The sequence below is a fragment of the Solanum verrucosum genome, unplaced genomic scaffold (genome assembly GCF_900185275.1).
Source record: "Solanum verrucosum unplaced genomic scaffold, falcon-dt-bn FXZP01000060.1, whole genome shotgun sequence".
NCBI lineage: Eukaryota > Viridiplantae > Streptophyta > Magnoliopsida > Solanales > Solanaceae > Solanum > Solanum verrucosum.
In genome coordinates, this window is record NW_026020129.1 from 10,658,364 (window position 1) to 10,673,762 (window position 15,399).

At 36.6% G+C, this 15,399-nt stretch overlaps 1 protein-coding gene and 1 pseudogene across 3 annotated transcripts; one reads left to right on the forward strand and one right to left on the reverse strand.

Annotated features, from left to right (window-relative positions):
- The first annotated feature begins 1,099 nt into the window (after positions 1–1,099).
- LOC125826292 (uncharacterized) lies at positions 1,100–4,199 on the forward strand (annotated as a pseudogene).
- A 708-nt stretch (positions 4,200–4,907) lies between these two features.
- Positions 4,908–15,014, reverse strand: LOC125826264 (protein SPA1-RELATED 2). 3 transcript variants are annotated; one of them, XM_049505586.1, is made up of 8 exons: positions 14,848–14,993; positions 10,873–12,375; positions 10,072–10,229; positions 8,210–9,038; positions 7,285–7,431; positions 6,401–6,718; positions 6,200–6,259; positions 4,908–5,280 (listed from the first exon to the last, which is right to left on the reverse strand). In XM_049505586.1, exons 2-8 carry the CDS (start codon positions 12,319–12,321, stop codon positions 5,089–5,091), a joined length of 3,153 nt encoding a protein of 1,050 aa, XP_049361543.1. In that variant the 5' UTR covers positions 12,322–12,375; positions 14,848–14,993; the 3' UTR covers positions 4,908–5,088. The 3 variants fall into 3 exon arrangements, with proteins under 3 accessions (XP_049361543.1, XP_049361541.1, XP_049361542.1); XM_049505584.1 differs by lacking the exons at positions 4,908–5,280; positions 6,200–6,259; positions 6,401–6,718 and adding an exon at positions 12,684–12,783 and having other exon boundaries at positions 7,201–7,431; positions 10,873–12,362; XM_049505585.1 differs by lacking the exons at positions 4,908–5,280; positions 6,200–6,259; positions 6,401–6,718 and having other exon boundaries at positions 7,201–7,431; positions 10,873–12,362; positions 14,848–15,014.
- Between the last annotated feature and the right edge of the window lie 385 nt (positions 15,015–15,399).

The following is a 15,399-nucleotide window of genomic DNA, read 5'->3' on the forward strand; positions in this document are numbered from 1 at the left end:
ATTTAGTCAGATATCATAGGGACTAAAATTAGAATTTATGAATACCTAAGCGACCAAAAGTGAAGTAACCCTATGTTAAATATTCCTTAGGTAAACTAGTAATACATCTAGAATCTAGTCGGATTTAAATCATGTGAATGAAATTGCTTTTGACAGAAAATTCGTTTAAAAAAATGAGAAAAACAGCTAAAATTGCGGAAACATATTTAAATAAGCCCCAAAATAAACGGAATTGCGTTAACAGCCATTTTCATCTCTGAAATCCAAAAGAAACAACTTTTCCATTTTCTTGATCAGGTTGGCAGAAAAAAATGAACAAAAAGAAACCAAAAATCTTATAAGAATAAACCTTAAAAATACATTGGTTCTTTTGTCATTTTTTAAAACAACCTATAATTTGTCACCCTTGGTAATTTTAAATTTTATGTTACCATAGTCACATATAATTTGGATACTTTTTTTCTGAAGATTTTATTACCAGAAAGTTGGTTTCTTGATCAGATAAAAAAAAGGGTTGGTGCTGAATTTCTATTAGATTCATCACAATCTAATAGAATTCAGCATTTTTCCTTGTCCAAGTTGCAAAAATCCAGCTCAATTTTGCCTATTTTGTAGTCGGTACGCGTTTTTCATTAATTCCCTGATTTTTTTTGGCTTCATAATGTTTAGATAAGACGTATTTCGTTATATGAAACAATGATGATTCATATAGCTGACCGCCCCAACCTCAACTTGTTCAAGACTTAGACGTAGTTGTTGTTAATTTGATTATATATGTGTGAAGCTTCACATGATGCAATTTTCTTGCTTGTTCTACTTGCAATAAATGCTAAATTAGTTTTTATGTCATGATGAATTACAATTAATGGTTCAACATACCTTATTTTTGGATGTTCATATGCTTTCTCATACAATGAAATTTCTACTAATGTTGCTCTACTTTCAAATATACCATCAAACCTCTTTATAACAACGTTGTTTGTCCCAATATTTTAGGTTGCTATAGCAAAATGTTGTTAGTCCCATAGAAAACATGGTTGTTATAGTAAAATGTTAGCGATGATTGTTATGGAGAAGTCTGACTGTATTTAACTTTCTTGAAGCTGAATGGATCAATTCAGGCAGATTGGTGAGGTAGTTGGGAGCTTAACTGCTCTAATGATATTGAAACATGACATTCAAATAAACCAGAAGCAATGTTGTCTTCTGTTTGACATGTATGTACAAGCTTTCGACACGATTTCCGAGGGGATCAAACATAATCTAAGGTTGAATGAGAGGAACACAAAGTGGAAAGCACTTGAACATCCAATGAAAGAGCTTCATAGGATCTTTAAAGAAGGTGAAATGTACATAAAAAGTTGTTTGGATGTGAAAGATTTATGGGGCAAAGCTATAAGTTTACATCTCAATAAGGACTGTGTTGAGTTTCATGTTCACAATTTGCTCTGTTGTTTCCCTGTTGTGATTGAGGCTATTGAGACAGTTGCAGAAATCTCAGGATTCGATGAGGAAGATATGCAGAAGAGGAGGACTGCACTCGCTAAAAAGTACGAGGGAGAGTCAATGTGTGATCCAAGATTCTTTCAATGGATGTTTGGGAAACAATACTTAGTGACTAGAGAGATATGTAGTGAATTGGAGAGTTGTTGGAAAGAAGATAGATGGTATCTTGTTGAAATGATAAGTCAAAAGATGAATGTTGCAGAAAATTTGGCGATAAACGAGCATAGTCTAGCTGAGATATTGCTCAAGAAACTAGATGGATCAAAGCAACTCAGACAAATTATGCTCTTGCCTAGTTCAGTCTTGATTGGAGCAAGTGATTATCATGTGAAGAGACGTTTAGGCTCGCGAGGAGGACATGTTAAGGAGATTCAATGGTTAGGAGAAACGTTTGCGTTGAGGAACTTTTTTGGTGAGCTGATTGAACCAGTAGTTGCTGATATTTCTCTAGTGTTTTCACTTTCACATCCCAACATTCTGCAATATCATTGTGGTTTTTACGACGAAGAAAAGAAAGAAGGATACCTTGTTATGGAGCTAATGAATAAAAGTTTAGCACCTTACATAAAAGAGCATTCGAGTCAGAGGAAGAAAGGACCATTTACTGTCCAAGTTGCTGTCGATATTATGCTTCAGATTGCTCGAGGGATGGAATATCTGCACTCGAAAAAGATGTATCACGGAGAGCTGAATCCATCTAACGTGCTCCTTAAACCAAGAAATCCCTCCGCGGAGAGTTATTTTCATGCAAAAGTTAAAGGATTTGGTTTAAAATCTATTAAGAGTAGTTATAAGGCTGCTGATGAAAATTCTGCTGAGTCTTTCATATGGTATGCACCAGAAATTCTCACTGAAAAGGAAAAACCAGAAAGCAAATGCACTTACAAGTATACAGAGAAGGCTGATGTTTATAGTTATGGAATGATATGCTTTCAACTTTTAACGGGGAAAGCTCCGTTTGATGAACATCTCCAAGGGGAGAAAATGGCGCAGAATATTAGAACAGGGGAGAGACCTCTCTTCCCGCATCCTTCACCTAAATATCTCGTAAACTTGACAAGAAAATGCTGGCAAACGAATCCAGACCTTCGCCCAAGTTTCTCTTCTTTGTGTAGGATTTTGCATTATATCAAGAAAGTACTTGTCATCAATCCAGGACATGGCCAACCTGAATGTCCTCCTCCACTCGTAGACTACTGTGAAATCGAGGCTGGCTACTCAAAGAAGTTCCCGGGAGAGGATAGCACTGGTTTGGCCCCGGTATCACAAATTCCTTTCCAGATGTTTGCTTATAGACTTGTTGAGAAAGAGAGAATATCTGGAAACTCTAAAGATAAGCACTGGGATTCATCACATTATGGTTATTCGAGCCACAGGACAGCATCAATGCAGAGCGACAATGAGCATATGGATGCAATGGATGATCTCTTTTTCGGTCCAAGTGATCGAAGGTCAGTTTGTTCAGAGATAATAGAGAGTAAAGATCCAAGATTCTGGGATCAGAGGTCAGTCATATCCGAGACACCACTTCGAAAAGTTTCCTCATTTGAGCAAATGTCAGTTAGTTCTGAGAGTCCGAAAGAGAAATTCCCAGCAGCAGCAAATGAAAAGTCAATCTATGATGATATTCTGGAAAGGAAGGAAATACTAACACCATCAGGTGATCAGTCCTCACCGCGTGTTGATACAACACCACGGAAGGCCATTTCATCAATGAGAAAGAATAAAAAGCTGAATCTTTTGGAAATCCAGGAGAATGTAATGTCTACGAAAACAGATGACAGAAAACCTTCATCGAGTGAGCAGAAAACAGTGTCTCCTGTGATTTCAGAGAAGAAAAATTCATCAGGTGATCAGATAATAACTCATTCCGAGATTCAAGAAAAGAAACATGCACCAGATGATCAGAAACTAATAAGTTCTGCAACTCCAGAGGAGAAAAACTCATCTGATAACCAACAACCAAAAGATTCTCAAAGTCCAGAAAAGAAGCAGTCATCAACAGCTGCCAATGTCAAGACCATTCGTGGTGATCCTACACAAAGGAAAGCTTTGTCAAGAAGAACAAAATCCAAGAATCCAGAGAAGAAAGTTCTATCTAGTCCGGAAGCCAATCAAAACTCAATGTCATCTGAGATAACAGCATCGAAACCAAGCAATTCAAAGGTATCAGTAAAGAAAGCACCATTTCACAAAAAACTACAGGACAAAGAGACTAGCACTACACCAGATTAGCTCTTCCAACTTTGTCAACTTGCATGTTTTTGTAATGAGAATATTTAGCTCAGACTCTTAACATAAATGACTTTTTGTAGAAAAACTGACAGACCCATCACCAAGATCTTCACCAGCTAGAGTTAAGAGAATACAGTCATCAACTATGTCTTCTCCAACACGAAGCCTAAAAGGTTCATCTCCAAGATCACCCGCGATCACCACATATGGAAATGGATATCAATCACCATGTGCATCACCATTAAATCCGTGTTCTCGTTATGCCAGAGTAAGCCGAGAGCCCCACTTGTCCTCAGCTATGAGTCCAAGTAGACCAAGGAAACCTCAGAGCATTAGCAATAGCCAATCTGTGCACAACAGTTAACAAAGTTCATGCGGTTTTCAATTTTCAAATTTGACTAGAACAACTTTGCAGCTCAAAGTTTTTGAAGCAAAGGATGGTTAAAATTTGTATATTATGCTTAACGTTAAAGCTATTTTTATTTGTTGGAGGTCTGTACTCTCTGGATTTCACAGGTTTCGAATGCTATTCAGCCATTCACAACTGCGAAAGTTCAGCTAAAAATATCTGCAATTCACATTTATGAATCATATTTTGCAGACTTTGATTCACGTCACATTGGTTTCACTTGAAAGAACATAACAAACTTTTTTTCATCTAGACCCCAAAATGACACAAAAGAAATGGCAAAGCACTAAAATTCAATCAACAGGTCAATGTACAACTTTTTTATATATTGCTATGTAAGGGTAAGGGAATTATGACATGTACAATAACTCATATATTGCTTCCCAAGACATGGTTTTACAATGCCCGTATCTATCTAGATGTACAAATGAACACCACACACCAACAAAATTTATCTCGACTGCAATTTCATATGGACTTCACTCAGCTACACCGTGAGCCTTCCAAACTATGGAGGTCATCACTATTGTGCTTGCATCTGTTTTGAGGGGATATCTCAAGATTCAGGCAATTATGTTGCAGAAATGGCTCTTCACAGCATATCAGGTCCAATAGACTTGCATTGCATCTTCAGGAATGTTGCATATGTGTGCCTTGAGCGAATAATTTCACCAACAATTCCCTTTCCAGTTTAAAAAAGAAGACTCCCTCCCGTTCAGCTTCCTAAGCATTTTTAACCAAACGACCCACAATTGTCAAGACAAGTAGCAGACTCGGGTCCCTTCTTAAAGTTTAACCTTAAACTTTTAAGAGAAGATATCCCAGAAATTACCAAGGAAATCATACAGCTGCATTTCAACACGATCCATTCAAAGCTTCCCAGGAAACCTGACGAGAAAGGATCAAATGAAGACTGCAATTCTTCAGCTGGTCTACGTCTAAACCATCTCAAGTAGTTTTATGCAGCCACTGGAACTGGCAGCAAGAACAGTGTTTGACTTTTGTCTCCAGCAAACACTTGAAACAAATTGTCCATTGTCGTCATCAGTCTCTTTACCAGAGATTGGATCAATAGAGCCAAACTTGTGAGAAGTAATAGGCATAGGTTGAGATTTGTAATAAGCAAAGACCTGCAGGGAAGAGATAAGCCTATAAATAAGAAGTCCTCTCCTTTTTCTGTATGTTTTTCTATTTCACTTTGTTTGGATGTCAAAAAGTTGTCAGAGAGTTACAGCAAAGAAAAAGTAACTGGAAAAAATAATTTTCTGCATGCAATGCTTGACAGGAGGAGGGAACTGTAAAACAAGAACAAACCGTTTGCTTTCATGTTTTAAATTCCGAAAACGATTGCAAGACATGATTCGGAGGAATTTTTTTAAGTGTTCAGCTGCCTTTCATTTTCTTGTTAATTTCCAACACTTCCTTTTTCCTTTCTTAGCAGCCAAAGGCTTTGGGTCAAAGAAAGCTTTCCAGGAAATTGTCTACCACGACGGCTTGTCATAATAAAAAAAGCTGGTGCAATAGATGCACAATATGATAAATACACACACTGTAGTACTATTTGCAAATTCTGTGTTCTCAGCATGAGGGTTCATTGCGTAAAAATTACATGTAAGAATATCTTTTACATATGGCTCCTTTAACTCAATGCAGAAAGTGAATGAAATAACTCTTCTTTTTTAAAGCATAAAATGGTTGCAAATGAGGAAATTCAACTCAACAACAGTGCAACACTGATTCATTTTTCTGGGGGAGTGAATGTCGCAAATGACTAGCAGTATGTGTTTCTTCTGCAAGACACAGAAGACGATTAAGACCTCAGTTTTACTATATTTTTGCAAGAAAACTAAAATGTAGGAGGCAGCCAATAACTTGATCAAACAAATCAACATTATCAATGTCCATGGTATGTGACAGTATATTGAATAGGTAAGGGTCAAACTTAACACCTCAACCCTCCTTTCCTATTAGTTCCCATCTTCAGTCATAGCAATAGAAGAGATTCATATGGTTGTATTCCTCATTAAAACGGGGGAGCAAGGAACCTACCTCATTTGTTTCTGACCCGCAAGTTATGTATCCATTGTTCACAGATAATCCCACAAAATTCTAACAATAAAAGACAAGATGTCAGTTCATACAGCAATAATGGTACTGATAGCGAAGATAGCATGATTGAGTAGGCAATTCAAAATTTTGGATCTCATAGATATACAACCAAAAATGACTGATATTCTATTAATAGCCAACCTTCTCATTGGTGTGCCCTTTAAGGGTTAAGACACAAGCATCGGTCGAATCGCCACTTGAGTTGGTTTTATTGAGATCCCATATCTTCAAACTGTTGTCAGTGGATGCAGAAATGAGCGTTTCAGCATCCAAAAATTTTGCATAACTAACAGATTTCTCATGGCCAACCAATATACACCAAGGAGCTGAGGTATTACGAAGATCATAGCAATAAGTCTTGTAATTGGCAGAGCTATAAGCCAGAAAATGACTGGAGTCAGGTGAAAACTGAACACTGCAAACATTTGCTTTGTTTCTGATTGTGCACACGCTGTTCCTCTGCACAGAAGGAAAATTTGATACAATGAACACTATGAAACAGAAGAAAATGAGATAATATCACATATATGAAGAAAAAGTGGATATCTTCTTTTCTATACCTTCATGAATATTTTGTTGAATTAATTTTTTCACCAAATTAGATTAAGTGGACTATGTACAGGTGACTTTTCTTTTCTCTGTGTTTAACAGAGATATTTTATATATATATATATATATATATATATATATATATATATATATATGCCAATCTTTAGCGCCACTGCACCCAAAAGGGACAAGCAAGCCATATCTAATTTCTGATTTTATGGACAAGTAGAGCATTCACATTCTCTGTTATATTCATTATTCTAATTTTGAGGGGAATGCACACTTATAAATCCAAAATTGTCTTAAACCTCTATTTCGTTGCATTTCACTGTACACTGAACTTCAAACTACAACCCTTTTTTCCTTTTTTTTGTCCAACAAGGAGATTTGTGTTGGAGGGAGGGAAGGGGGGAGGGAACTTCTCAATCAAAACATGGAGGTACAATATAGAATAGCATCAAAAGAGGGAAGCATGCCTCATTGATGCTCCAAAGTTTCACCAAATGATCGTCACTTCCACTGGCAAACTTTATGGGATCCACACGAGAAAAATCTACAGACCATGCCCTTTCATTATGCTCAGTCAAATGCAAAAAAGCTTGACCAGTAGACACATCCCATAACTGAAACCATTGACAAAGTCACGAGATATTCAGATAAAAGTAGTGAAGTTAACACCAGCATTTACAGGTCAGAGTTATGAGCAATAAAACAATATTGTGAAAACTAAGCAGTATGTCAAAAACATTATACAAGGGTGAATAAACAGCACAGTTGTTAAAACAAAACAAAGACCAGGCAAATCATATTGGGTGAAAAAGAGAACAGACTGGAAGAGATGCAGAGTCTACAAGTTCACATTTTATTTAAGTTGTTTAAATAACTATATCGAAAGGCAAATTAGGAGATATGCCAAAAGAAGATGAGGTAGTTATGTCATACAAGGATCATAGCCAACCCTCTCTCAGTTGAAAGTGCTCCAAATCCAAAACTATTTCTAGTGGATGGATCAATTTATCCTCTGGAACAAGGGTACAACATTCACAGAGTCAACGTATCACATTCACCACAACTTGTCTACATGCTCTGTATTGCTAAAAAACGAACAAGAAGAAATATGTAAGTTGCCTAGAAATAAAGCGCAACAGATATATCCAAGCTCTCTCATGCTACAGTGCAACTCACTTCTTAAGTGAAAGATGTGATGAACATAAGACTCCATAAATTGAGTCGACGAAAATTGAGCATGGAGCACCACATTCGGAAGATAATTTCCTTTTGACTATAAATCACCTCAATAGTCATCATAAGCAATAACTATGAGCAAGGGACAGGTTCAACATACATATAAGGCAATACTCTACCAATGCCACTGACAGAAAACTAAAACCAAATACACACCTTAACCGCACCATCATAGTCAGTGGTAGCCAGATAGTTCCTGATATAGTTGTTCCAGCAAATGCAGCTGAGCTTAGATTTGTTTGACATCTCGATAATTGGGTAATGAATGTCAACAGAATCATTAAAGAGGGCATGATACTCAAATACTTTAATTTTCTTCGACACCCCACCAGCAGCTAAATATTCCTCGTCCCTGTCAAAGCTTAGAGAACAAATGACATTTGCAAAATTATTCAGATCTGCATTTCTTAATATTCCCCTTGCTCTGAACTTGCTATACCGACCATACTTGCATAAGCCATCAAAGAAACCTCCAAGCCGATCTGTGGGTCTATACTTCTCTTTATCATTTTCTGTCGAGACAAAGTTCTCCTGATTGTTAAAAAGTTCTTCAGTTCTACGGACCATGGCAACATCATCAGACAGCTGAATATTGGATCTCATGGAGGAGTAAGCACTCTCAAGCTGCTTGATATTCTTGATCAATCTAGTTCCATTCTCACATACAGGTGGAAGCTTCGGATACACATCTGAACTTGATGCTCCTTTCTGAATAAACCTGGTCTGCCGCTGAACAAGAGACTGTGGGTGTGAAGACGGAAAAAGGCCTTTGCTGCTTCGACGCCTCTGAACCTCTTGGACATCTGCTTCTATACATTTCAGTTCTTCCACTAACTTTGTGGCATCCTTCTGCTTTTGATCTTTCAGTGACATGAGGAAGTATAATAATAACTCTGACTCAGATTCCTCTTCGTGAATAGATGACAGTGAGACATCTCCAGGTAATTCTTTAATCTCAGCAATAACTCCAGACTGTAAGATTTCCCTGTACCATACCAGTAATGAGATAACTGAAATACTAATGAAAAGGGAAGACTGAAAAAGAAACTGGCAGGTTTCAAATTTCAATACACTCAGAACTATACAATAACGAGTCACATTTAGAAAACCACAATCTTATAGCGAGCAAAAGTCAATACTTCCGCCCTGGAACTTGTAAATTCATCTTATTAAAAATAACCCTTGTAGTTCTGTATGCAAAGATCAGACCTAAAGTTCCAATACTAATCTCTTCATAAAATGATTCTCTCTCTTTTTTTCATTTAATAACATCTCCTGACGAATAATTTTAAAATCAAAAGACTGTTTGAGAAAGATACCACTTATTCCAAGGCTCAACAGTCAACTAGAAAATGATTTTGTGCACAAAATGATATTCTAGCTTCATCTGTTCTGTTTATGAAGAATATGTCTAACCAGCACTCTAGGGAAAGAAAAGAACATTGAATGGAAAAAAAGGCTTGACTACCACTGTTCTCAAAACTAAGTTCAGAGATGCTGGGCAAGCTATACTCTATCGGTGAAACTGGGCTAGAGCAGTCTCTATACAAACAAAGCAGATATGTAGTCATGTGAGTTGAAACAGCTTGCTAGTTTCAGTACCTCAAGAGGTAAATGACTCAACACCTTATACAAAAGCCAAAAAAAACTTGGAGCTCTTGTAAATGGCTGCACTTCCCTTGATTGTCATTTCTAATAAAAGTACATCAATTAGCACGGATAATACATTGGGCTATAATGTCCAAACTTTAAGTTATGAACAATATCATACTTCGGAAGCCCTAGCTCGATCATAATCTAATAACTTTTTTGTCTGTTCTTATGGTCATTTCTGCCATCACAATTGATAATCTTAGAGGTATCAACTATCTGAAAGCTCTGTAAATCACCAATAGTATCTCAAACACTAAACGAGTTCAGTAACTCAATTTTTTAGGTCAAGCTCTTTCCATAGGCATTCACAACATTTTCAGTCAAGGAGCCAAGAGAAAACAAACAGAACCAGAAATTTTGACCACCTTGTTGTTGGACGTGCTGAAGGTTCTGGATGGAGCAACCAAAGACAAAATCCAGCTTCTTTGGGATGCTCTGATAGGAAACAAGAGGGAAGAATCCTATGGCGAAGATCTAGCATTGCAGCAGCATGAGAGCTTTCACAGTCAAATGAGGCAAGCAACTGAAAGACAAAGAAAAACCTATATTAGCAATGAAAATACAGTATCAACTGAGTGCTCTAAGACGGACACTTAAAAGATGGAGAAAAGTAATTTGTTTGCTTACTGAACAAAACCTAAGGACATATATGTTTTTTTGATAAGGTAAGTAATTTTATTAATGTGGGATAACTCAAGGATACAAGCGCTATACCAAAATGTATTGTAGATACATATTCTGCCATGTATACAAAGACTAAGGATGATTGTGAACGTATCTTAGAGGAAGTAATATAAACAATAGACCTTGTTAGAGAACTCATGACAAATTTCAGATTCTTACACACCCTAGCTAATGAAACTTATATATGGTTCACCTTATTCACTAATTAAGTTAGAAACAAACTATCTACCTCACTCAAGACTTACACATCACATGACCCCCATCGTACTCCTGTCTGACTTTCACAGTATTCACTGCACTAGTTGGGACCTCTAACAAATAACAACAGAATAGTGAAAACCGCCAACTCTAGAAGAGGTGATAAGATCAAGAACGAATTTCATTGTGCTCAGAAAGCTAAATCTCATGTCAAAGTGATTGAACTTCCTGCATAAATGAGACAAGAAAAAGAAAAGATTTTGACTAGAAGTTTATGTTCAAACCTCAAAGAGAAGAACCCCCAGGCAGTAGATGTTTGATGAAAATGTGCAGCCACCCTCAGTAAACTGCTCAGGACTGGTGTACCACTTCTCCTCGAACTTAAAGCTCATGGAAGTCAGCGATGGTTTTGACATAATGGATAGCTGAGGCAATCTAAATTTGCTCAGGTTGTAAGGTTCTTTCTTGAGGCAATCCTCTTCATTTGACTCATCTCCATAGCCTTGTGCAGCATTTAATTTAGTGTTTCTGGAAGCAGATTTATGGCCTGACTTGAAGGGGTATTGAGGCCACTTCATCTTCAGGTGCATGTCTTCACTAAGTTTTTGCTTCTTTACACAAGGATCGACCAGGGATGAAATATTTTTCCCAGCTGAACTTCTCTCTTTCTGGTTATTCTCTGACTGGGAAACACCTCGATCAACCACATATTCAGTCAACTGAGTGCGTACAGATGCTCCACTATATACAACTTGGTTTGCGCGCAATAATTTAAAGCAAGATGGACGCAAGTCTTGTACACTAACTCCTTGAGAGTGAGCAAAATCCACCAAACCCAGAACTTGTTTGAAGATGTACAAGCCTTCATCTTTGTTTAACTTATTCCCCCCAGCTTTCAGCCGTTCTCTTAAACTGATCCCATCATGATAGACATTGGGATTAATAAATGCATCCATGCTTGCAACAGTGGAAGAAGCATTAGTACACTGTGAATGAATCTGGCCTCGAGACTCACTAGCAGATACTCGGGGTAACTGTGTTTTGCAAATGATTCCTTTGCCTTTCAATGAGCTTTTCACAAAATACTCAGAAAACCCCGACTTGGAGATAATCTTAGTACGGATACCCTCAGAAGAGGGTAATACATTGTTCAAAACAGCTTTATCACCATTATTCTGCAAATTTTCTCCGCCTAGATTTCGGCTTTCATTTAATGTGTTCTGGTTCTGATTCAGAAATCCGGTAAATAATTTGTCTCCATCTTCTTCCTCCCAGAGACCCGATGATGTCCTACACCTGTCTCTATAGGCAGCTTCCCCATGTGAGCTTGCGCATGCAGATCCACCTGCTAGCTGATAAAACCGCTGGTTTGGTCTAATATGCTCTTTATTGCCCAAGGTACCAACTACAGCCAAGTTTTTCCCATTGTAGTTTCGCAGTGTCAATTCTTCAACCATGACCCCAGCATCATTCATACAACGAGGACTAGCACTTGCATGTTCTGAAGATCCTATCCTGTCCAGATTCTTTCTGTCGAGAATATCTGTATACAAATTAGGAGTAGTTTGGTAATGATCACCCTCACCGAGTGTGACTACTTCATGTGATTGCAGCATAATGGAGTTCCCAGACCTCAAAGTATAGTCCATCTCCTTACTTCGAAGTTGTCTACCATCAATGGCATCCAGTCCGTTCACCTCATCGCCAATAGCTTCGTCAACAGCTTCATCCATAATGTCAATATGTTCTAGTTTAATAAAATGTTTTAAAAGCACTGCAAATCAAACCTTGTCAAGGAATGGAAAAAACTTTAGATCACATATCAAACTAGTGAATTAAAGATAACTTAAGCCAAAAGGTAAAACTAATGCATTGTGATAGAATAATAATGAACAATATTTTCCATCTTCTTTTGTTTGTCAAAAGGTGTTATAGTTGGTTCAAAATGGCACAGATCTATCAGTAAAGCACCTTTAAAGGGAAAAGATAGGAGGAAACCACTAGCAGAAAACCTACACCCCTGCCAGAACTCATCCCATGGCTTCCCCACTAAACTGCAGAGCATTAAAACAATCACCTAACAGAGGCACTACACCAGATCAATTTTTTGGTCAAATTATTGAACATGAGATTATATGTGCATCACCAGATAGCTTCCACCAAGAAACATTCATCTAATCCACCAAATAGACCACCTTGAAATGATGCATAATTGCCATTTTATCATAAATTGAAGCATGAGCAGATAGTCATACAATCAAATGACCACATACATGACAGATATTCAAAGGGGGGCTATCAAAGTGGGAACCCAAGGAAAAACCTTCTTTTGGCATATTTCTTCGAGAATCTGAAACAAATCTTAGTCTTGGCAAAGGTTGTTAGCCATACACAAAAGGAGGGATCTCATAGCGTAGCTGAGGCAAAATAAAACTATTAATGAGGATGCACATTGATTATAGACAGTTTAACAAAGTGACCATCAAGAATAAGTATCTTATATTGTGTATTGATGACTTGTTTGATCAGCTTTAGGGTGATTTAGTGAACCCAAGGAAAAACCTTCTCTTGGCATATTTCTACGAGAATCTGAAACAAATCTTAGTGCTTGGCAAGATTGTTAGTCATACGCAAAAAGGAGGGATCTCATTAGCATAGCTGAGGAAAATAGAACTATTAATGAGAACCAGATATTCCATATCAGAGAAAATGCTTTGCTTCTACAAGTCACAGAGCAGCGATCCTTATCAAAAAAATAGAGCAGTACTATGTTTATTTTTGAGAAAGGTAACTTGTATCATTAACAGAGAATACTCCAGGAGTAGTCTAGTAAGAGCAGTGGTATGTTTGTAGGTTGTTGCTAGTGGAGCTGAGATGAAATTGGAGGATGTTTTAAATCAGGGAATTTGCTTTAGTATTATATGCTTAATTAGATTTCCTTAGTTTCTGATGGGGCATTTTTCCCACATTGACTACAAAGCCCTGCTACCTATATAAACTTTGTTTCTATCCAATTTTTCTAAAACCTAGTTCAGACTTTCCTATAACTAGTTGCATTTCCAAGAGAGGAGGAATTAAAACAATATCATTACCCTGTACAAGAATAACAAGCAACGAGCACATCTAAGCAGATCTAAACAGTGATAATACCCTGAACCTCCAAATTTTGAGTTTCCCTATTAATCATGTACTCTACAAATGTTGGTAAAAATCGAACACATATTTTAAAGCACCAAACTTATTTTCAAATCAGCAAGCTTACCGGAGTAGCTTATTGTTGGAGTAGACAATATAAACCCTCTATATGTGTTCCACTATACACCAAAACTAAATTCATTCCACGACTAAAAATACTTTATCTTTAAGGCAAATAAGGCTAGCTAATTAACAACCAAGAGAAAAATTCAGTTATTTTCTTCTCTAATTCTTTTCTTCCATTAAACAGGGATAATACCCTGAACATCCTAATTTCTAGCTTCTCTATTAACCACGTACATCAACATCAGAGAAAATCAAACACACATTTTAAAGCAACAAAATTAATTACATATTAGCAAGCTTATCCAATTCCTCAACATCCAGAATAGCTGAGTAACTAATTAACAGTGCATCGATCAACTAAGTCATATCCAAAACCAGTAGGAGTTGACAATATAAACCTCTATATCCGTTCCACTACACACAACATTTCATTCATACAGATACTGGGAAAAAATATCCTTTTTAGGCAAATTAGATTAGCTAATTAACAACAAGGAACAAAATTCAGCTATTTTCTTCTCTAATTCGCATCTTCTATTAAGATGGGGAACATCCTAATTTCTAGTTTCCCTACTAATCATGTACTCTACATCACCATCCGAGCAAATCAAACACACAGTTTAAAGCAGCAAAATTATTTTCATATTAGCAAGCTTATCCAATACCTCAATAGCTTATCAACAGTGCATCAATCAACTAAGCCATATCCCAAATCAGTAGAAGCATATAATATAAAACCTTCTACACCCGATTCCACTAAACACAAACATTTCATTCATACCGACACTTAAAACAAAATAACTTTCCTTTTAAAGCAAATTAGGTTAGCTAATCAACAACAAATAACAAAACTCAGTTATTTTCTTCACTAATTCTTCTCTTACACCGTCACAAAACAATAAAGTACGAACAGTTCAATTCACAACATAGTGATGAAATAAATTGACACGATAACGCGAAATATGAACATATTGATGTCATTTTGCAGCAAAACTTACCAATTTTCGCCTGAGAAACGGAGAATCGACGGGAAGATGAGGGAGCAGAGAGAAGGAAAAGGCGATACGGAAGAGAAGTGGTGAATTTTGTGAGCCATGGAAAAAAGGATTAAAAGAGGTTTTTGTGAGAAAGAGAAAGAGAGGAGAAAGAACGGAAAATCTTATCGGACTTGCCTGAAATGGAAATAATATCTAAAACGCCTAAATTGAATATTTTACTATCATTAATTACTAACCACTAATTAAATGTGAGTAAATACTCTATTTTTTTAGGATTAAATAACATTTTTAGTCATTCCATTATTGATAAATTTTCGTTTTAGTCCATTGAACATTATAATATTTAGGTACACATTTATGATTTAATTTTTAATTATTTGAAAGAACTTTTGAACGAGACATTTGATCGTGAATTGTGAAAATACAAAGAAAAAAATATTTTCTGTTTTTAAAGTGAAAATGACATTTGAAAATTTGAGTTGTTTTTTTTAATATTTGTGAGTAATTTGGAGTGAAACATATATTATGGTGTTTTTTAAACTCCTAAGTTGA